Source organism: Falco naumanni, chromosome 1, assembly GCF_017639655.2.
Source record: "Falco naumanni isolate bFalNau1 chromosome 1, bFalNau1.pat, whole genome shotgun sequence".
In the NCBI taxonomy this organism is placed as follows: domain Eukaryota; kingdom Metazoa; phylum Chordata; class Aves; order Falconiformes; family Falconidae; genus Falco; species Falco naumanni.
The window spans coordinates 13946497-13969731 of record NC_054054.1 but is presented as its reverse complement, the minus strand read 5'-3'; the positions used below and the strand labels follow the sequence as shown (position 1 = coordinate 13969731).

Below are 23235 nucleotides of genomic sequence, written 5' to 3'. Positions count from 1 at the left end.
CCGGCCGGCAGCCCGAGCCCGGCCCGCTCCGCCGCCGCCCCACCCGGGCAGCGGTACCTGCGGGCGGCCCGGTCCCGCTGCACCGGCCCGCCGACCCCGGCCCGGGGCCGCAGCCGCCGCCAGAAACCGCCGCTGCGGCCAAACACAAAGTAACTTCCACGCACAGCCCCGTGGGCTGGCACAGCGCTGTCCCCGCCGAGCGTCCCCTCCCCTCCGGCTAGCGGATCTGCAGCCCGCGGCTCCCGGGGAAAGGCACCGGCACCGGTGTCACGCCGCTGCTTCGCCCTCCCCTCCCCGCCAGACACGCTCGCCCCCGCCGCTGCAGCCCCCCGCCCGGGAGCGCAGCAGGTTAGCGGCTGGTGCGCGGGCTCCGCGCGGAAAGAACACCCAAACCCACCCCAAGACCCCCAGCATCCCCCCGCCGAGCCCAAAGCAGCCCCGGGCGGTGCCTACCTTGGCCTCGGCGTGCAGCAGCCCCTGCGCGTCAGCGCGGGAGCAGCAGGACAGGCGGGGGTAGAGGCCGCGGCACATCGCCTCCCCGCCGCCCGGGGCCTCCGGGGACAGCACCCGCCGGTCGCGCTTCTTCAGCCGCCTCGGCGGGGTCCCGTTGAGGCACCTTCTCCTCCGGGCTCCGCTCTCCCCAAACTTGGCATCCCCCTCGAAGAAGCACAGAACCACGGCCACCAGCAGCAGCTTGAACGGCAGCATCTTGAGCATCATGCCTGAGGGAGCGTGTGAATGCACCCAAAAAAGGGGGGGGTGGGGGCAGAAGGAGGGGAATCCCACTGACTTTCCCGTGCACTTCAGATCAGGAAACCACCTCCCTCCCACAGAAGGGGAAAGTCTGGAGGAGGACAGTCACGGTAGCAATTAAAAAGCCTACGGAGGAGAAGCACCCCCGCTCCCAGGGAGGCGGACGCCAGAAGGCGGGCGCGGGGCAGCGAGCCCCCGGGCCCGGCGGGAGGATGCTCGGGGCCGGCCGAGCCGTGCAAGTGGCACAGGTTTAGCGGCGGCCGCTGCCGCGCCGGGGCGCCGAGGCTCGGGGCGGGCCGGGCAGCGGGCGGCGGCAGCCCTTCACTTGTCGTCCCATAGGAAGGGTGTCCCCGAGGTGGGACGGCGGCGGCGGCGGCCGGGCCGGGCGATGCCCCCTGCGCTGCTGCCGGCGGCGGCTGCGGCTCACTAGGGCTCTCATGTTTCGCTCCCTCTTTTCTTCTTCTTTTTAAGCCGCGCGCGGGGAGGTGCTGCCACCGCGCGCCCTGCACGTCACCCGGCGGCACCGGCCGCGCGTGCCGCCCGCGCCGCCGCGGGGGCCCGGCGGGAAGCGGCGGCGCCGCGCCCGGCCTCGCGCCCCCCCCACCCCCCCCCCACCCCCCCCCACCCCCCCGGGCCCGCGCGCGAGCGGCCAGCGGGAGCTTGCGCGAGGCCGCGCCCGGCGCGAGGCTGGCGGCGGCGCCCCGCCCTGTAGCGGGCTCCCGCCGGCGGCCCGGGGGTCGCCGCGCCCCTCGCCGCCCCGTTCCCCCCGGTGGGACGGGACCCCGGGCTCCCGCAGGGCTGGCGGAGGGGACGGGCGCCCTCCCTCCCCCGGGCGGCCCGGTCTCGGCGGGAAGCGGTGGAGCCGCGTCGGTGCCCGGCGGAAGGCGAGCGCTGTAGGTGGGTCCTGCGCCCCTGACGGCTGAGGGGCCCGGCCCGGCGGCGGAGCCCCCTCACCGCCCTCGGCCGGCGCGCTGAGGTGCCGCTCTGGGTCCGCTGGGCCGGGCCCGCCGGCGGCCCCTTCGGCTCATCCCCAGACGCCAGGGAACCTTCCAGACGCGCGGGGCGGGCATCGACGGCCACGGGGGCGAGCGGTGGAGGTGTCGCTCAGCTCCAGGTGCCTTTTTGGCGGGGCTCTGGCATCCTCACTCCCGCCCAGGAATCGGAGGAGCGTAGGCCAGCGGGCCGGCTCCTTGGTGCCTGTCACCACGCTCACCAGGTTCGGAGCAGGACCCCTTGGCGGCTGCGGCCGCGGACATGGCGGCCGTTGCCAATGGCAGAAGGGAGCGTGGTGCACAGGGGCGAGCATCCTCCTGGTTGGCTAGAAATGGGAGACCTCTGTTTGGGAAGACTGGGACGAGCCTGGTATCTGGCACTTGGTGGCAAGAAAGCACCTGGGAGACCAGGAAGGAGCCAGCTGGAAAGGGAAGGGCCAACCCAGTACGAACAGGGGTGAAATGAATTTGGGAAAAGGAGAAAGATGCCAGACCAGGGTGTAGAGGCAGAGGCCTCCGGGGAGGATGTGCTGCAGAGCCCCACAGGTGGGAAGAGAGAGCTAGAGGGTAGGAGGAGGTGTTGGCTCCTTCCCCTGGGGGAGAGGGAGGAGTGGAAGTCCTCGGGGCAGCAGTGGCACAGCCACTGACTTGGGGGTAAAAGGCAGCTGGAGAAAAAGAGCCCCAAGACGTATTTGCTAGGGACTTGCTGCTAACCCCTGAAATAGAGGAAAAAATGGCTTGCACCCAAAGAGCCCCCTGAGGAGGGAGAAAGTGTAAGAAGTATTGCCTGGAGTTCCTCACGAGCATTTTTTCTGAGGCAGCTAGGGCCTGTTACTGTTCTCCTCATGTTTATTTTTAACCAAAGAAAATTAGTCTTTTCAGATTTGTATTTAAACTCTTATCCTTAAGTGGTCCACGCTGAACTAAATAGGAATTGCGCATGGACAAACAGGACGTCAGATAAATCACTGAGCAGACATAAAGACACTTTCCTCTCCTTTTAGGTGCATTTCTTAAAAGCTAGCAGTTCCTAAACTCGTGAGCAGCCCTTGTCTTACCACTGACTCTTGTTTGGGTGAAAATCTTCCTGACCAAGGCTTGGGCTACATCAACATCAATGAGGCAGGCCTGTGGTATGGCATGGGCCCCAGCACCCATGCTGATGAGTGCAAATAAGGATGGCACCCTTAGAATATCAACAGCACTGGTGATACAGCATCCTTGCTTTGCAGCTTTAGAAAAAAGTACCGCTTGGCGATACATGGACATGTTCCATGAGCAACCTGACTAGCAGAACTGTGGCAATGTAGTTATACCTCAACAGTTATGCTATTTTTGTTACGCTGGGTTATTACATAGATTATTCTGAAATAAAAGTGACTGGTATAAAGCAGAATAACGGTAGCAGAAGAAAGTCACTTCTATTCCCAAGCAGACACCTTACAGAGGGTTTTACTGGCAGAACTGTAGTGGCAAAAGGACACAGCCGGAGGCCTGTATGTCATCTTTCCCTGTGTAGACAGGTGCTCATATTTTCCAAGCAGATTCACATACTTCTGCCCTGCATCTCCCTTATGGGAGTGGGAAGCTGGAACTCAGTGGAAGGAAGTGGCTGCAGGGCAGATTCCCTCTTGAAAAAACAAAAGTTCAGTGCAGATTTCTGTTGAGCAGTTGTGGCCTGGTCCTTGCAGCTCCTGTCTCATTGAAGGAGAGAGGAAGTGAGGAATGTAAATCTGTATGATCAAAGTAATACAGCTACGGTAAATAACCTTTCTTCCTCCTTCAAATGCTGCCTGCATAAATATCTGTTTCTATGTATACCTGTACCAGTTCTCAGAGGAGGTGAGATTGAGGTGGATTAATTAGAAAATGGTTTCCCGAAATGGGATTTAGATCAAGTTGCCAGACTAAGTAAGAGCTGACAGTTTGTGAAGGTCAGTTTCTACACAGAAATTTTACACAGATCTATGATGGAGATATTTTGCAGAAATTCCATGGAATGTACTGTTGCCTTGTATAACATAAAGTGCTCAAAACTTCAAGCTATATAATGATAGAGTGATGTAAAAATATATAAGCAAGACCTTTAAAACCTCTGAATAGAAGTTGCTGATTCTTGGGGTTTTGTGCAAGAGGACCGATTGAATCTTATATTCCTTTCCACACTTTAAAAGTACATGATGGCTTCTTTAACAAAGCACTTTCTCCAAGCTGGTTGATACAAGATTTTATTTATAAACCTTTTTAATAATGCAAAGTTAAGGTCAGTATTAGTATATGCCAGTTCACAGTGTCAAATTCAGGTGACTTTCAGCCTCTGAGAAACAGAGATAAGGGAATACTTAAGAAGAAAGAAAAAAATACACATAGGAAATATGGTTAATAGACACATCATTTTTTTTAAGACAACCTGGATTCTGTCATATGAAGCTCATTACTAGAAATGATTAAACATGGTAATGCTGTAAGTCAATTGAATAAATTCTGTAATTTGTTCAGAATATGTAGGATGTAGATGAGAATCTTTGGGTTACAATGCAATTAAGTGTGAGAGGTTAGAAAGTTTTTAAAAAGGAAGCTATTGCTGCTACAGTGTTTGAATGTAGCTAGATTTTCTTGTAGTTTCACCCAGGAGATAAGCAGACTGTGCTTATTTATGCCATTAGCTTCATTGTCTGTCGTCTTATCTATATCATGATACATCACGGTACCTGTATCGTGTGAATTAAATGTCTCAGAATACCCTTCTAAGAGTAGAAGGCTGATTGTAGCGTGCACTTGAACTTATTATTTCTCAGATTATTTTGTTTGTTCTCAGACAGTCATACATATTTTGCAAAGGAATTTAATTGTATCAAGAAACCCGCTTTAAGGTTTAAAGTGAGTGAATTCCTTTGGTAGTTTGAACAAAAGAGGAAACGTGCAGTTATGTGTAGCAGCTAGTGTCAGTTTTGGGAAATATAGTTATCATATCAGTTTGCAGATAGGAGCAGAGGCTGGACAAAGTTATCTCATGGTGTCATATTTGATGGAAGCAAACAGTAGCATCAGATTATTCCTAACCTCCCAACAGATGTTGTCTGAATGCATATCTTTACATACTGTTGTGATTCACAGAAGAACTTCACATGCAGTCACCACACTTTCACAGCTAAACCCATGCAGTATGAGATGTGTATTCTCAGCAGTGGTATCAGGGCTAGATCCCATCTCCTGCCACACCAGTGGCAAATACCTGGCGTGCCATGAGGAGGAATGTTGCCATGTTGGAGCAGACTAGGAGACAAGCCAGCACTCACCTTGCTCTGTGTCTGAGAAATTATGTTATTTAAAATACTAGTACATGGAGATCACCCCTCTGTATCAGGGACACTGCACTAGGTGAAGCAGGTGGACTTCAGCTCTTGGGGTGTGGCTGAGATTTTCTTTTAGCTGGCATTTGAGCTGAACTTCTGAAACATACTTTTGCCTTGCTATTTACTTTTTTTAAGAGAAAAAAGCTTTTTTTTTTTTTTTTCAGAACCACTTTGTTGTCAGATGAAATGAGGGTGGAATCTCTCCATATCTCAGCACCATTACACTTTTCCTGAGTCCGTTGTAACATTACACTTGTTATTTTGAGCGCTCTTCCTAAACTGTAGGATGTGCTGTGAAGCCAATGATTCTACCTTATTTCTTAGTTTTAGGTAGTCCTGTGAGGAGCAGGGAGTTGGACTTAGTGATCCTTATGGGTTCCTTCCAGCTTCAGATACTCTTCTATGATTCTGTGTTCTTCCTGGGATCACTATCATAGAACAGTGAGGAACACTCAATCATGGAATCTCCACTGTAGATGCTCAAAATTAAGAGTTCCATTTCCAGATTCAGTTCTGGAAAAAAGCATTTAATTTTGAATTCTACATGTTTCATTTAGAAAGGAAAGCAGAAAAATCTTTCTATAGGAGTCAGATAGTTCATTTAAATTACTTTGAAACGAAACCGAACTTAAGAGTTTAAGCTCTTGCTTCTGCCTTAGCTGTGGCTCCTGAAAGTTAAAGGCCCCATCTCTCTGTTTCCTGTCAGCTACATATACAGAGACCCAGGAACCTGGAAATTTGGAGTGAGGACCTGAGCAGGAATCTCAAGGTTTGGCAGTCTGGGCTCCTGTGCTTCTGGCTTTTTTTGAGTGAAAGCCCAGCTGTCCTGAGAGTCCCATTAGAAGTGAAGTTGAGAGTTTTTTCTGGCTCTTTGCTACATCACTGGGTCTAGGGTTCCTGTGGCTTAAAGGCGGAGAACTGTAATATCAGGAAATCCTGACTCCGGGACAGTCTTTATGGCAGGAGTTCCCCACAGCTGTGGACTCTGCAATTCCATTTGCTGCAGCAGCTCCTCTGGTAATGAAGAAGGAAAACTGCTGGAATGGTTTAATTAAAGCATCTTGTGGTTAGTCAGAAGTTTATAAAACCATTATATTTTTGCTTATATTTCTGTTTGTGATGTAACAGAATTTTTTCAGTTTGGTTACAGCATTTCTGGTTGGTTCTATCCACCATATACTATAGCCCACATCATTTCATGGGGTTGGGAATAACATGTTGCTTGTCTTTGCATACCACAAATACGAGGTGTGAAAGCTGGTATAACATGAATGAACAGGACTTGTTAGGATATTTTTTATGGAAAATAGGTGCTCAGACAGTCACAGACAGGTTTTTAGGGTATGTCTTTACCACAGAGTTCCCCATGGCTCTTAGAAATCCTCTAAACCAGCTGAAGCCACCTGGACCATTTGGGACTGTAAACTAATGCATCTACTCTCTAAACATGACTTCAAAAAAGCCCGAGTCCCTTCTGGGTACAAAAGCAGTATTGGACTGATGTTAACTCCACTTGATTGGCCCATCAGGGAATGTGAATTACAGATTATTTTAGCACATCACGTCAGCTGCTAACACAAACCCTCAATTATGTGTGTTCAATTTTGCAACATAGGCTAGGCTAACTAGAAGGCAGATAAAGCAAACCATTTTGTGAGGGAATGAAGACTCAAGAGGCCCTCTTGCCTATGGTCTGCATACTTTCACTACCTGCTGTAATTCACCTCAACAGCGGGTCTCTATTTATGTGTGTTACAAAGAGACAAAGGAAGCTGCTGTGGGAAAATCTTTCTTTCCTACCAGGTACTGTAGTAATCCCACTGCCTACTGCAGTTTACCAGCCACGTGTATGCTATCCCTCGCTCCAGCGTTTAAAGTATCCTTAGCTGGCTGGAGGAACAATTTATTTAAGATGCCATCAAGGAAACTGAAATGCTTGTAGTAGTTACCAAAGGAATAAAATTCTTTCCGAATAAGGGATATTGCTCATACCAGAACTAAATAATGGGCCTAAATATTTGTGCCTAGTGTTCTTTGTTTCCTGCCAAGAGTGGGGACAGAAGTTGTAGCCCGGCAGTGTTAAAACGAAGCGGTCATGAAGCTCTGCTCCGAGCTGCTTGGTGGCTGGGATGTCAGAGAGGATTCCACAGATTTTCTTTGTGTTGATGCAGTGCACGTGCATTTTGCTCTGTTAAATAAATCAGTGTGAGTCAATTCATATTTGATGTGGAAGCTTTGGGAAATTCTTCACAGAAGCTTTGATAGAATACATGCTCAGGCACCACGTACAGCACTGCTGCATATAGAGCACATAGGCTATATTAACTGTGCTATTCGAGGCTCCTTTCCAAACAGTAAAAATCCTTTTCTCCCACAGGTGGAAAATAACGGCGGAGTCAACAACCATCGTCATATATTTTCCTAGAACAGCATGTGTCTAATTTGTATCTGTAATGTAGCTTTCAGAAATGTGTGTTCCAATTCAGTAGCATAACTTTCAGAAAGTAGGGACTTCATCTCAAATATATGTGCTCCTCAACACATCATTCTCAGAACTACCAAGTGCCCTGGCATACGGAGCAGAAGTCCCAGTGTACCTCACTGTCATTCCCAGGCACATGCTAACAGCATGTTCAAAATCAGTTGTTTTGGCCTCTGTTAAATGGCATCAGAATAGTGCCGAAAGCTGCCTCACATTTCTAACAGCACACATGCTTCTGCAGGCTTATGTGCACTTCCAGGCTGCCTGGTCTGTGCCAGTGTAAGGCATACCTAGTGCCATCTTTTTGAAGTGTCCATTTAGTGGTTACAAATTTTACCCTTAGTAACTTTTTCTACCTTTCTTCCCTGAAGGGGCATTGGGAGTGTTGTGTTAGCAGCCTAAATCCTGCCTGAATTAGATCAGCCTGGAGAGGATTAAAGCTATAGCCTGAGTCCCAGTCATGCAAAGGAAAAATTGGAAGAAGCAGGTGATTTTGTAAACAGCTAATTCTCACAGAGGCTGTTCTTTGGGAGCCCATCATTGAAGTGACTGAGCTTGGCCTGCTTGCCCTTCCTCACACTCCTGTGATGCACAGCAAATTTCAAGCATGTAGATTTTAGATTATTTACAGTAGTCAACCTTTAACTAAAAAATTATGCTCGACTTCACTGTAATTAAAATGGAATGTAGACACCAGTTTGGCTAGGAGTTTAGGATGTGGTTATAAAGCTACTTTATCCGGATGGAGCACTGTCAAACCGTCAGGTTTTGGGAGTCCCTGGTTCTGCAGGCTGATACTATTTTGCCAGGAATGTGGTCTTCAAAGACAGATTGGACCATGTACGTTCTAAACCTTGAGATGAAGAGTCCATTAACTTTGGTTGGAAATAAATCTAAGTAGGTGGTAGGTTCACACACAGGTGGCAATGTGTGAATAATTCCTTTCATTTGACTGTAAGATGTATGAACAAAGAAGATCTTTGGATAAAGATGGAAACTGATGTGGATGCCAGATGAACTTTGATTGAACTTAAGGCCAAACCATATTTTAAAAAATAAATAACACAGGATAAGGAGACACAATAGCAGATGCTGGAACCATCTGTTCCTGGACAGCTCTAATAGAAAACTTCTTCTAGTCTATTGTATGTTTCCTCATTAGGTAGTACTATTCTCTGTATGAATGCGGTCTGCCTGTGGTGAGATATGAACAATAACGGCCCTGATCTCCAGGTCAGCTGTCTTGAATCCTACAACTTCTATATGCAACCTGGCTTCTACAGCATTTGAAATTATGTGTATAATCAAGTGATTGAGTTAAGCATGCCATCCTAACCTTAAGGCATGTATTACAATCACCATCAAATGAACTTTAAGGATGAGCTGTACTGCTCCATGTAATTTGTTACAGATGTGAGGGAATCCCTAATTTCCCAAGGAATGGTCACTGCAGACTAGATGTTGTTTGAATGAGGTAAACAGACTGCTTTTAACCCTTACTGCAGAGGTTCGGTTCTGATTCTGGCAAAAGTATGATTTAAAGTAGTCATGATTCCAGCATTTTAACTTTCCTACTCCCCACATAATTTTTTAGAGCAGGGTCTAAATGATTACTTAAAACAGAAATCATAGCATTCCAGTTACCAACTACTTTCTATGTCTGGGACAAGATTAGTAGGTGTAGGTCACGACTCAGATATGATATAATGATCAATACATTAAGTGTGACTTCCATAAAGGATGATAATCAGGATCAATTTGTCAGACCCATCCACTAGAATAATGGTATTTCATGATTTTTAATAATGAAAGACATTGTTTGCAGGACAATGTGTATATCATGGACTAGTTGTTGAATTTTGCTAGCAAATCAGTCAAGTATGAGTGGGAGTCAAATGAGTTTCTACTGCCAATCAATGTTTTTTGGAAACTCAAGGGTCAGTTGGTTGTTCACGAGGGAATACTTTGTTGCAGCCGTCATTTTTTTCTAATATAAAGTCCGGGATGCTAGCACTGTACTTTCAGTGGAACTGTTTATGATAAACTTACCTGAATATATGTAATGGAGGAAGGCCCTGAGGACATTGAAATCTTGTGCCTCTGGCAGCTTGAAGGAGCAGAGGGACTGTGTGGGCTGTTCTCTCTGGACCTGTGGTGTTTTATATAACCTCACACCGAATGTTCAGTTCTTCTGGGAGGTTTGTGTATCGCTCCACCAAGCGTGGTTTTCCAAAGGGTTTGAACTTTAACATCAAGGGCACTTGTATGTCTCAGGAGTCAGTAATCTGTACAGAAAAACTTGGGGAAACACTTTTAAGTGACAGCTGTATGTTCCCTGAGAGTGCTGTTGTGCCAAGGAATCGATGAACTAATCTGGGAGTCTGCAGAATTAAACTGTTTTGACAGAGCTGAGTGGACAGGTAATAATTCTAAAGTTTCCAGTATTTTTGGTTAGGAGACAGAGCTTTAAAAAGTTTTACTAGTATTTTTTAACATGAAGTTAAAATTGTAATTTCAAGCAGATAACATAGTAATTATGAGTTATCTTCCTGGTTTCGTACAGGGAGGGAGTCCTATAGGACGCCAATAGGGCATTTCTAGAAAAACAAACTTGATGAGGAAACAGTCCTGTCCTTCTTTCTTACTGATCCTTAATTTAGAGATTTCTCAAATAAGATTCCACACACTATCTTGAGATCCACCTACCTACAGCCATTAGGATGAGATGGAATTCTGAAAAGAGGTAACATTTAAATGGGTTAATTATGTTTTTTTACATCCTTTCTCAGAGTAGGCAGCAATTCACCCGTTGATATACAGAGCTAAGTAAAGACCTTTTCATTTGAGGAAGTAAAAAATTATGAATGAAAGGATAAAGAGACTAGCACTGAACAATAGGGGAAAAAAGGGTAACAAATAATGATAAAAGAGAGCAGGAAAAGTAAATAATGAATTCAAAGTTCTTTCAGATATACCTTATCCTCTCCATTGTGGCTTGATCTAGAGCCCATTGAACAGGTTCCCCTAAATTTATCAGTTCTTTCTTGCTCATCCCCTTATTCAGGCCCCTTCTAGCCTGGGCCTGAACTTGAGCGTTACATCACCTTGATACTTTATTTCTTATGAGTGCAAAGATGTTAGCTAGCTATGTATACAATATCTGTTCACTTACATGTTTATGTTTATTTTTACACTTATGTTATCAATATTACATTACTATGGAATATTTTCATTCATGCTTTGACAGGACAATAAACTTGGTTCACATACCACTTAACTTTTGAACAGTTGAGGAAGCCATGGTTTCTGGTTAGCTCTGAAACAGAAACCATTGCAATGTATTCTGATTCTTATTTGGGAAAACATTTACTTTTAAATCTTTCTTAGAAAAACATGTCCATTTCAGTGACCTTACTTGTACAATGGGCACAGTACTTACACACTTGTTTGAAGAGTACTGTGAAAATGCAAAGCACTTCGTAAGTCTAAGTACTGTTTATAATAGGAAATTTTTCTTGCATTCCCAAACTACCTAAGATGCATTTTTCATTGGTATCAAGTGCTCTGAGTAACTGTTTTAACATAAAGCAACAAAAATGGAGAGATCTTACTCTTTGTCTTATAGGTTTGGTGCTTTTTGAGCCTGCATATTCATAAACATTGTGGAATATTTATTATTGACCTGATGGAAAAGAACTGAGGTTCTGTCAGATCAATATGTGTCAGAAGCATGTGAATACACAAATACTCCTGTTCAAGTGAATGACAAAAGTTCCTTCTTTTTCATAGTTACAGTTTTACATTTTCAAAATGTAAAATACTTGAGTTGCAATTTCTTGTATTAGCTTTGCTCATGGAAATACAGCTTTGCAAAGAGCCGTATTGGTTGATGCCATGGTTTTGTTTACATATCTTTAGAAAAGAGACAATTGGCAGTGATGATATCACTGTTTTACAGGTAGCCAACACCCTTGGCTGTGTGAATTTTGGCTGAGACGGTGAGGAGTGCTGCAACCCAAGTATGAGTCTACCGCCAGCTTCATCGACGTTTCATACTGAGAACGGGTAATTAGTTTTCACTAAAAAACTTTAGTTAACACTAAAAAATATTAATATTGCTACAGAACACTATTTGCTGGCACTGTACTGAGTTTCTGGTACAATGTACATCAAATATAATTCTATTTTCACATAGTGGAATGGGTAAAATAATGTCTGAATCCCCTAGCTTTTCAAAATTTACTGACTACAGCAATGATAGTGGAATGAGACACACAGTGAAACAGAAATCTGAATACAATTATTTTAAGAACCTTTATTATTTAAATTAGTTAACATATTTCTAGTCTTTTGTTTTAAGCCCCTTGGAATTTAATTTCCCATTTGTATTTTATATGTAATTATATGTTACCCTGCACAGTGGCAATCTACATTTGATTTTGTCATCTAATTCATATTACAGTAGTCTGTAGAGTAGTGTTAGAGTAAATTTTAAAGAAACTCTGGAAGTATAGAGATTGTAGAAGGAACATTTATTAGAGTAGTGTTGTGTATGGAGAAAATGCATGCTCCCTTCTATTGTTTAATTAAATATCTGTAGATAGAGATACTGAGACTTGTTTAACTTTGGTGTGAAGTCTGTCCTATAGATAATATTCAGAATGATGATTTCCTGCTTTTGTCCTATGAATAATTCTTAGTAAATGAGTAAAGATTGCATATTTTTTTTTAAAAAGGGGGAAATATTAAATTAATAGGTTGGTTCGTCTCCTTATTTGTTGTATAGGTCTTAATGTAAATTTTAAATTTGGGAGAGGAAAACATAGCCCATTACTTCTCTAAGAGACTGAAAATTTCTAAGTTACAGAAAAATTGAAAAATACTAAGCTTTTGAAGTGTCCATGCTCTAACAATTAAAGAAGTAGAAATAGCTGAGCTTCATTAAAACCAGTAGTGCATTTGCTGAAACCTGTAGCAGAGGCAGATTTTTGTCCTTGGTGTCCAAGGCCTGGAAATTCTGTGATGGGACTTCCTGTGATCTTTTTCATAAGACCCACTCACAAAAGAGAAGAGGAGGCTCATCGACTGTTTGAAACTGTTATGTCTCTGTTGATCTCAGTTATGATAATTTCTGCTACCTAAGAATCTGCCCCAAGGTCTTTCTGTAAAGACCCTTCTGTGTTATTTTCTTTGAAAGGCAAAAAACCAAAGCCATGAAACAACAGCAAAATGCCTTTTGCTCTGTCTTGTGCATTATTGTTTTAGAATATTAAAGTGTAGTGTCACTTCAGTAGCAAAAGAAAGGAAGGTGGCCAGCCAACTAAAGCAGAATGCAGTTTCTACCCACCATCTTAGATGGTCTTATGATGTTCCTCTTTGCTAACTGGCTTCTCTCATATTGAATTACTGTTTTATCCTCATTACTTTTAATTCCAAATATATAAATATTGTTAGTGCTTGAAAGGCAGAGTGAACCAGAAAAGGTTAGTATCATTTCCAGATTATACTTGTAGCACTGGGACTTAAAAAGAGACCTAATGCTGTTTTACCTGCTAACTTAAGAGCTTTGGTGCACAGTCACAGTCACTGAGAGATAGTTTCTATGGTGCTGCTTCAGAAACAGATGCCTAAAGAAGTGCTGACTTAGAGCTGCCATGGAAATACCTAAGATTCTGACTGTATTGCTGGCCTTAACTGTAGGGAGAGTTCACCAAATCCAAAGAACTCTAAGGTGATACTTCTCCAGTTTGCTGTCCTGGATGCTTCGCATTCTGTATCTCCTGTAGGAAAGGTATATCTGGTTTTTTGTGTTGTGATGTTGTTTCCCTCCCATGTCCCCCACCCGCCCACCCCACCCCCCCAAACCAAGTGGAATTCACCTTGCAGAACAGGAAGACTGACTAATGCTCCCAGTCTGCTGCACAAACATGTGCTGCATATGTTGTTTTGGTTAGCAGTTCAAGTATCCTAGCAAGTCCTACTTAATAATCTATCTGATAAGACGTGATTGTGCTTCACTGTGTTTAAATTTTTTGAGGAACTGTTTAGATAACAAAAGTGCTCCAGTGCCTGCAATTATGTAAAACTCCAAAATTAGAAAACGCAGCCTTTAGTGTCTTGAGGTCTCAGATGAGTGAAATGCCGAAGGAATTGCATATTGCAGTATTTTACTCAATATCTCAACATTAGCATATACAATACATTGTGTAAATAATATCTGTTTATACTTTATTTACTGTATTACGTTTTGTTGGTGTGAGTGTTAAATGGAATTGTTAGAGAGCAGTTTCACAGCTCTTTGCAGTAACAGAACCTGCAGAAGAACAAGGTCATGTGTAGACCATCCAGGTTTCATCTTGGCACTAGAAGATTGTACACTGTATTTTTTGAAAGATTCTTCTGACTTTTTCAGCTTTTAGCAGTACTATTGAATTGTAGATGGTGCTATTTCTCTTTGGCATTATGTTTCCATAAAATAATGTATATTGAAAATAACGTGTCCTCACAGACTGACAGCATCTTACATCCATCTGGAAACAGAAGCTGCATTAAGTCCTAAGAACTGATCCTGGATAACTAGTGAAGTGTTGTTGTTGTTATTATTATGCAGTAACTCTCCTATCTAATTGCTCATGCTTAGACAGTACGAATGATAGAATACAAACTGGCATTATGTACTTGGCCTGAGTCGTAGTAACTCAAAGCTATTACTTCAAGAAAAAAAAAAATTAAGCTACAGAACATAGCTGCTGAATTCTGAAGGAGGTTACAGGAACCTTGTTAAAGTTAACATGTTTCAGACCTTCAAAATCCCATACTTCTGGACACATTCCCTTACCTCCCATTGAAGATATATCCATGTGTGGTTCTAGTGATAGCATTGTAGCTGTGGTTGTTTAAGGTTTTTTGTTTAAATATAGCTCTTCCTTTCCCTTCTGCCCTGGCATTATTTTCACTATTTCCAGTGTTTTTGCTTAAATTCATCATTTTGATAATTTTAACTGGACAATTCTATTCCATGTATTTATGGCATTTCATGTGAAACAGTTCTGCCTTCATTTCCTGTTTATTTTTAGTTGCTAATTTTCAGACTTTTTCCATCCCCTTGGGTTTTTTAAAATCCTGTTTGGTACAAACCAGGGTGGTCCAACTGGCAGCCCAAGGAACAGTTCCATCTGGACTGCTGCATTTGCCAAGGAGGAGCTAGGAAATGCCTGTAAGGGGATGCACTGCCCTCACAAGCGAATACTACCTATTGCTCAGATACATAACCATGCTTAAAGCCCAACTCTGTTGCCATATCCACCCAGAAAAAGAGATTGGCACTAGACATCCCTTTTCCCAAGCACAGCCAGGTGTCTAGAGGGGCTAGCTGTCCTTTCAAAACAGTCTTCAAAGAGGTTGCTACAAGTGGAAGATTGCACCTGTCCCTAAAAAAGCTAGGCCACTGTTGTTTTTCCTGGTTAGAATGATAAATTGAAAGAGTAACAGGAAAACTGCTTAAACCCCGGGACAGTTGGAGCTAATTAGAATTTTAATACCAACTTCAACAAAGCTGATGTTATTGATTCATGGAATTGTTGCTAGCTTTACATCTGACTCCATAACTGCCTTCTGTCAAGACACTGTGTCTTCTTCCCTTATGAAAAATGAGCATAATGATAATAACCAAGCACCATGCATTGAAAGCCCCATAAGAACCAAGTATGTTTTGTCCAATCGACAATATAATTTTAAAAGATTTAATTTGTTTACTTTGCACCTTTCTTTTTGTTGGAGAATATTCTACCTTCAGATGCACATGGGTGCCTCACTTAGAATCAGTGCATCTGCCAACATGCAGCTCCTCATAGGAAATTATCTCAAAAGCTGAATTTATCCTGTGTACTCCATTATGTTGTACAATAATAGCTTTTCTGTAGCAAAATGAGCCCAACTAAGCATGAGGTCTAACCAGTGCCTCATAAAACAGTAATATCACATCTTTTGATGTGTATTCCCTTTCCATTGAAAATATTTATAATGTTTAGCAAGAATGGGGCAAACTGCAGCTTGGCAAAAGGCTGAAATAAGCAGTCAGGAGAAATATACCCAAATGTACATTTACTGTTAGCATATATCATTATGTGATGACAGCAGAGCTCTGCTATTTTAGTATCCTCATTCAGTATATTGCAGCACGTAAAGTTATCAAAGAGCATATAGTAGAAAAAAACCCACCATAATACAACATCTTGGTTTTATACTAATGCCTTTTAGCATCCTGCTTACCTTTTAAATTGTAGAGAAACACCAGATTAATGTTCATAACTTATAAACCCTTTCCTGTTTAGAGTGTACAGCAGCACAACTGCTCTATTCACTCTGGGCTCATTTATTTTAAAGTATTTCTTCTGTTTATTGTCCTAGGCCCTCTACTTTGGTCTGTAGTGTTCCCTATTATACTGTTCATCTCCAATTTTGGTTAAAAACACCCCTTATTTCTGATACAGATCATCTCCCCAGGGCTTTTTTGGGTCTTTATTAATCTTTGTTTTCTGTCTCCTCTTTGTCTGTTCTTTCTTATTGTCTACTCTTTATGCTATGTATCACTATGGTGTTTTCCCCAAGTCTGTCTTTCCTTTTCCTTCTTAGCCCCTTTCATGCTCAGCTCTTTTTTTCACACTGATTTACCCCTTTCCTCCTTTGGTGTTCCTCTCCTCTCCCCAGTTTTCTCCCCATATCCTTCAGTCTGTCTTAGCCCTTTTCTTTCTGCTCTGTTCACTTTATTGCACTATCCTACACTCCTCTTTGTTTTCCTTTCTCTTCCCTAATGTTGTCTTACATATGGAAGGTGACTGCTGGTGACAGAAAAGAAAAAGGGAAGACAACAGCTGAAGAAATGAAGATGTAGGCTAACTTTCAGAGAAAAATTTTGTTCAGAAATAAATAATTGAATCGAAGCATCAAACAGGAACAGCAGCAAAAAAGCCTGATTATTTATAGCTAATTATGCAGTAGTGAAACTGAATTTTACTTGACAGTTACAGTCAGCAATGTTGTAGAAGGAGTATGTGACAGCATACTTAAAAATAGATAAAGCTTAAGTAGAAGCAAAACGTAGTTATAGTTATTAAATAGTCTTATTCAACAGTTGTAGGGTGCATGTCTCTGGAAATGTTTACGGAGAAAGAAATGGCACTGGAGGATAAGGAAAGGCTAGTGAAACAAATAAATATAGAAATATGATGGGGAAACTATGCAGTCATACATGAAGTATGAGAAGATGGTGAATCAGCAGCAATAAAGACCTGCATCAAATATTTGGAGCAGGTTGAAAGACAGAAAAAAGTAACACAGAACTGAGAACAAGCAGTGATTATTCAGTTATACAAGATGGAAAAAACAGGAGAGCAGTGGAAATGGCAGCAGAACCAGCTTACTGAGGGTACCAGACCCACACTATTCATTAAAGTAATTTCAAGCAGGATGCAAAACTTTCTGGATAAGACAATGAAGTGCTAAGAAGCCAATGGGTTTGAAAGAGGATATAGTTCATACTGTTCAAATTCTTCCTTGTTTGGATGGCAGAAAGTGCTCAACTGGAAGGAATTTAGGTCATAGTTACCCATTGGAGAGTGGCTTCTCAAAATTTTTACGTTTTATTTGTGATAGTATCCAAAGTTTTTATCTAGATTTTGCTGTGTGTATTCATGCTTTCTAACAGAAGTTTATTCTCGGAGTTGTTACCCCAATTTAGTGAAGTCACAGCCACAGGCAGAATCTAGTCAAGTTGCTGGCATAACTGGAGCAACAGTCCTATAAAGTGTGACAATCTTTTCAGTTGCAATATATGCAAATACTCAAGTTTCCAAAAGAAAAGGTCATTTTAGTAGCTTTGTCAGTATTCCTAAAATGCTAGTCACACCTCATTGGTCATCAAAGATTATGGTTAGGTGGTGTGTGTTATAACAGTACTGATAACATGATAGTAATAGCAATGGATTGTCTGTAGTTTTCCAGCACAGTGAATTATTGGATAGCGTAACCTTTGTGGCCAGAACATTTTTCTGCTTGAAAGTCCCATTTCCTGGAAGTATTAGGCTAGGAAATGGTAACACAAATGTGAGTACCATGAATTTTGTTAGATTAAGGTGAAGGAAGCAACTTAACTAAAACATTGATGAGGTATGCAACATTTTACAGAAATTATATTTAGCCATTTGCCATGGCTTCACCAAGGGCAATCTGTGCATGAGTAATCTTGTGGCCTTCAACAATGGAGTAACTGCATCAGTGGACAAGGGAACAGGTATCAATGCCATCTGTCTGGACTTCCATAATGCCTTTGACATAGTCCTCCACAACATTCTTGCCTCTAAGTTGGAGAGGTAGGGGTTTGAGGGGTGGTCTGTTAGATGGATAAGGAATTAGCTGGCTGAATCCAGAGAGTTACAGTCAACAGCTCAATGTCCAAGTGGAAACTAGCAACAGGTGGTGTCCCTCGAGGGTGTGTACTGGCACCAATACTTTTTAATATCTTCATTAATGACATAGATAGGGGGGTTGAGTGTGCCCTCAGCAAGTTTGTGGATGACACCAGGCTGAGTGGTGCAGTTGGTATACTAGAGGGAAAGGATGCCCTCCAGAGGGACCTTGTCATACTTGAGGGTTGCGCCCATATGAACCTCATGAAGTTCAAAAAGATGAAGTGCAGGGTCCCTGCCCCTGGGCTGGGGCAGTCCCCAGCATCAGCACAGGCTGTGTGATAACTGATTGAGAGCAGCCCTGCAGAGGAGGACTTAGGGATTTTGGTGGATGAAAAATGAAGTAGGAGCTGGCGACATGCACTTGCAGCCTGGAAAGCTGATTGTGTCCTGGGCTGCATAAGGAGAAACATGACCAGTAGGTCAAAAGCGAGGTGACTCTCTCCCTGTATTCCACTCTTGTGAGACCCCACCTGGGGTACTGCATCCGGTTCTGGGGTCCCCAGTACAAGGGCATGGGCCCGTTAGAGTGGGTCCAAAGGAGGGCCTCTAAAATTACCAGAGCTGGAACACCTCTCCTCTAAAGAAAGGCTGAGAGAGTTGGAGTTGTTCAGCTTGTAGAAGAGAAGGCTCCACTGAGATGTTATTGTGGCCTTGCAATACTTTAAGAGGGTTTATAAGAAAGACAGAGAGAGACTTTTTACCAGGGCCTGTAGTGACAGGACAAGGGGTAATGAAAGAGGTACCCTGAAAGAGGGTAGATTTAGATTGTACATAAGGAAGAAATTATTTACCATGAAGAGTGGTGAGATGCTGGAACAGGTTGCTCAGAGACATCATCGATGCCCCAACCCTAGAAGTATTCAAGATTAGGCTGGCTGGGGCTTTGAGCAACCTGATCTAGTGAAATATGTCCCTGCCTATGGCAGGAGCATTGGATTAGCTGTTCTTTAAAAGGTCCCTTCAAACCTAAACCATTCTATGATTCTGTGAAAACCCAACTTACAAAGACAGAAGGGAAGACGACACATAGTACTATACCTATGCTCATTGTGTCCATGGGGTTTACACATAAAGAATGAAGAATAAGAAATATTTTATATGTTGGTTGTTCACAGCTATTGTCTCAAGGAAGAGAAGAATATAATAGACATCACATTTTTTCCTTAAAAACCAAATGATCATTTTATCTTGGATTGCATTTACAGGTTCATTACAGTAGTGTTATTTTAAGATGGAAATGATTAATTTTTATAGCAATTTATAGACAATAAGGGAAAAAGAACAGGCAGTACTGTACTTTGAATGGTTATGGGCACTCCATCTCAAGTCTTGTCAGTTGTAGCAGGCATCGGTTGTCTTAGTATCTGATTGAACCATGTGTGTATGTCCCTTATTACTATAGTGTATATACCGAAACAATTTTCATGACAAGTTAATCTGTTCAAGTCAATAGCCACTTAACAAGAAAGAAAAAAATAAAACCCAACTTCCTTAGCTTCCAAGCCATAAAGTGACTGGGGCAAGTAGGACATAGAATGGTTACAACAGCCCTTGGACTTCCAGGTTATTCTGTCCCCTTCCTTGCTGTGCATTAACTATTCTTTGAGGGTATATAGGGAATGGAAATTACTCCAGGATGGGGTTGTAATCTTTTCTTACAGATATAAATGAAGATAGAGGAGATGAGCAAAATGTAGGCTTATCCTTTAGATTTGCCTTTTTAAAAAATATTGATTCTATTACATAGTCACATTTATAGGAAAGAAATGAAGGGGATTCTCTCCCCCAAGTGAAGCAAATGTTTCAATGAGCCAAATCTAAGATTTTGTTCTTTGTAAGGAAGCAGAGGGAATGCCTATTTATGGTATTTTGCAGCTTCACTGAAGGAAATACTCTCTTCAGATTATGTTGAGTGGCTCCATAGTATACAACATTTGTGGTGGCTTAGTTGAGCCAAGAGCCATGTAAGCAACTTCTACGCAGGACGGACCATAAAAATCTGATCCTTAGACATGAAGACAGTCCTTCATAAGTTTAACTTTCTGTGAATTCAGGACTTCTTGCAATAAGCAGAATTTACTGTTGTCTGAGGAGCATGGGTTACTAAATCAGTTGCTGGTTGTACTTTTCAAGTGTAGCTCCTGTGTGGAAAAGACATGTAATTGCAGCTCTCCAAAACAGACAGAATTGTAATCCATACTGTATCTCTGAGGTTATTCAATGTGTAAGTAAAACATGTTGCAGTTTTATGTTCCAGTGTAGCAGATTTAGTGGAGGGCAAAGAGTTAAGGGTTCATCTGTTTCCCAACTAAATGTGCAGAAAAGAGATGGTATTTGAGGACACTATTCTCTTGGCTACTCCTCAGCTGACATGGCAGCTGGGGATGCTTTAGTCCTTTTGCATTCCTGTAGCTCTACATTCTAGTTCCTAGCATGCACCTGTTATTTCCAGGAATATCAATTAATTCTGGACAATAAGTTCACTTTAATTCAGGAATCTTGTGTTATCTTCATAGTCCTATTGAGCAGTAGGGTGTTTTGGCCCAGAGGGAGCAGTGTCTGTCATTCAGGGCAACCTTGTCTATCCATACATGGTACTGTGTTGCTCCAGTTAAATAAATATACCTCAATTGAGTTGACAACGCAGCATAGCTTTGTAGTTGCATAATCAATGTTTTCCCCTTTTGCTTTGTTTGTGACCTCTAGCCAAACCCTGCTTTGAGTAACTAATTTCCATGTGGGATTTTCTATGCAATTATTGCTATATTAAATGAGTTCCCTGCAAGCAAGAAATAATTTATTTTGGGAAATGAGCTGCCCCCACAGAAATATCTGTGTACTTGAAACACTGAGAGAGCAAATCCTGTTTTGTCCAAAATGCCTAATCCTCAGAATATGGGAGAATTTAGGCCTGATTGCTCATATGGTTTGGATCTGCTTATAGAGCTTGAAGTGTGAAAAATAGAGCTCTTGACTTACGCTGCTGTTGTAAGTATTCAGGTCTTCTGACAGACCTCAGAGGCAAAATACAGTTCCAATAAAGCAGCCTTACGCTGCATTAGTGAGACCTTGCTTTCTCTTCTCTCACGCTTCTCTAGACACAGTCTAGTCCCTCAAGGGCTGTAGTGCTGATCCTTCCCTCTGGATCGCCTCCTGTGCAGCTCAACAGAGAGTTTTAAACCCACATTCAGAAGAGAAAACCAGCCTTTGATTTTGCCTGGTCCTTCTAGGGCACTATCTACCTTCTGGAGCAAATGAGGCAGAAGTCTAATGACAATATGCTTATTCAATGCCTAAGCCTTAATCATTCCCTAAACATTGTACTTTCTGACTATTGAATGATGTAGGGATCCAGGACAGAATATATTAATGTAAAAAAAAAAAAAAAAAAAAAAAGAAATAGAATCATTATGTATGCAGGAAGCAATTAAAGATTGTGCAGGTGAACTGAATACTGGTATGTTCTAAATTTTGAGTAAGATGTTGCAACATGTATCACATTTTATCCAAATTTTAATGTACCATCCTATCATACAAGGTAGGATACAGTAACAAAGTAAGACCTTCCTGAAAAACAGAGTTGTCATTATGTAGAGCTATGCAAACTGCTACATTGGTGTTAAACAGATTTTACAGACCTGCAGCACAGTCTTGCATGTCTCCAAATTAAGTATTTGGCAACAGTCATAAGCTGTCATCTCTTCTGTGGGTTGGCCACAGTGTGGAAAAGATACATGCAGGTTAGCAATGACTTTCTTGACCATATCCCTACAGCAATGGAATCATAAAAATTGAGAACTTTCCCCCCTATTCCAGGTTCTTGGGGAAGATAGTTGTACGTACTAGTACTAAGTTCTAATTATTTTTTTGCATGCTTTTCCCACCAGTTTGCACGTTCTGCTCTGATCCATTAACCTATCTCACACAGCCAGCAATATTTTCTGGTAGTCCTTTTTCTCCTGTCAGGTCTTCCCATTCACTTTTCACTTACCTTTTTGTGAGCACTGCATCTTCCAGCCCAAGTGATTCTTCCTCTGAGCTGTGTGTGTAACAAGAGGAACACTGAGAACACAGGAAGACTGTTCGCCTCTTTTCTGTTCCAATGCCCAGTGCCATAATTGTTTCTGGCAGCCATGAGGAGCTGTTGCAAGGAAAAGCTCTGTTCAGCTTTGGAAGACAAAATGTGAAAACAGTCTCTGTAAAGAATGTTGTTTGATATCCTCTAACAAGCTTTCATCAAGCACGTGCAAACTCTTGATTTTTGTCAGAAGTTTATAGCAGGGTGAGACTGCATAGGTGACAGTGAAAAGCATCCTGACAAATTTTAAGTCCTTTCTTCAAAGAAGGAAGGTTGAAGACTCTCTCAGTGGAACAGCTATAAGAATTTTTTAATACAAGAAGTGTATAATGAGGCTTGTTTATTGGGACTGTTATATAAATGGAATTAAACCATAAAATCAAAATGTGTAATCAGACACAGGTTTAGAAGACTCAGGTTTAGAAACAGCATTATTTGCCTAACACAACAGAAAGTTCCAGATTCATCTATAAAACATGTTTCTAGAAAAAAAAACACAAACCAAAACCTTTTTTTCTGGGGGAAAAAAACAAAACAAACCAGTGTGAGTTTTTAACATGTGTATCTGATTCTCTACTTGAAATAAAGGTTGTCAGGCCAGCTTTCCCACGTGATGTAAAGTAATGTAGTTCCACTAAATGTCAACTAGTAGCTGACACTTGAAATAGCTTACCCTACTTTTCAATAAATACAAGTGTAAATTCATTCTTAGATAGCAATGGGACCACTTTGCATTCCTTGAAAACTCTTTGGCAATTCATAGTGTTCATAGCTTTCATAGATTCATAGCTTTAGTATCTGCAGAGACTGTATTCGATCTTGAGTATAAATCCCCTCTTTCCTCAAGAGAGCCATGTAGCATTTAAGTTATCTGTTAATCCCTTCCATGGTTGGTGACTATTCTTTGATAGCTAGGTTTATTTAGGAACGGTACGAAAATTTCAGAGAGAACAGAGAAGCAAGTCCCTGCCTATGTGATTAATAGCTGGGGAGAATGAAAGGACAAGTTAACCACCTAACATCTTCTGCTGGACATTCTGAAACCAAACTGTCGTTTAAGAAGAGACAACAAACAAGAGCCCTGCCCAACACAGGCTGAAACTGC

The 23235-nt window shown here is 42.5% G+C and overlaps 1 protein-coding gene across 1 annotated transcript in view; it reads right to left on the bottom strand.

The window, feature by feature from the left end:
- LOC121082483 (hedgehog interacting protein) overlaps nucleotides 1-1258 on the bottom strand; it is a 79335-nt gene extending 78077 nt beyond the window's left edge. Inside the window, exon 1 of the mRNA XM_040581920.1 lies at nucleotides 454-1258. Within this exon, the coding sequence (XP_040437854.1) occupies nucleotides 454-720 (267 nt within the window). The 5' untranslated portion in view covers nucleotides 721-1258. The remainder of the gene's footprint in view (nucleotides 1-453) is intronic.
- Nucleotides 1259-23235: the final 21977 nt, after the last annotated feature.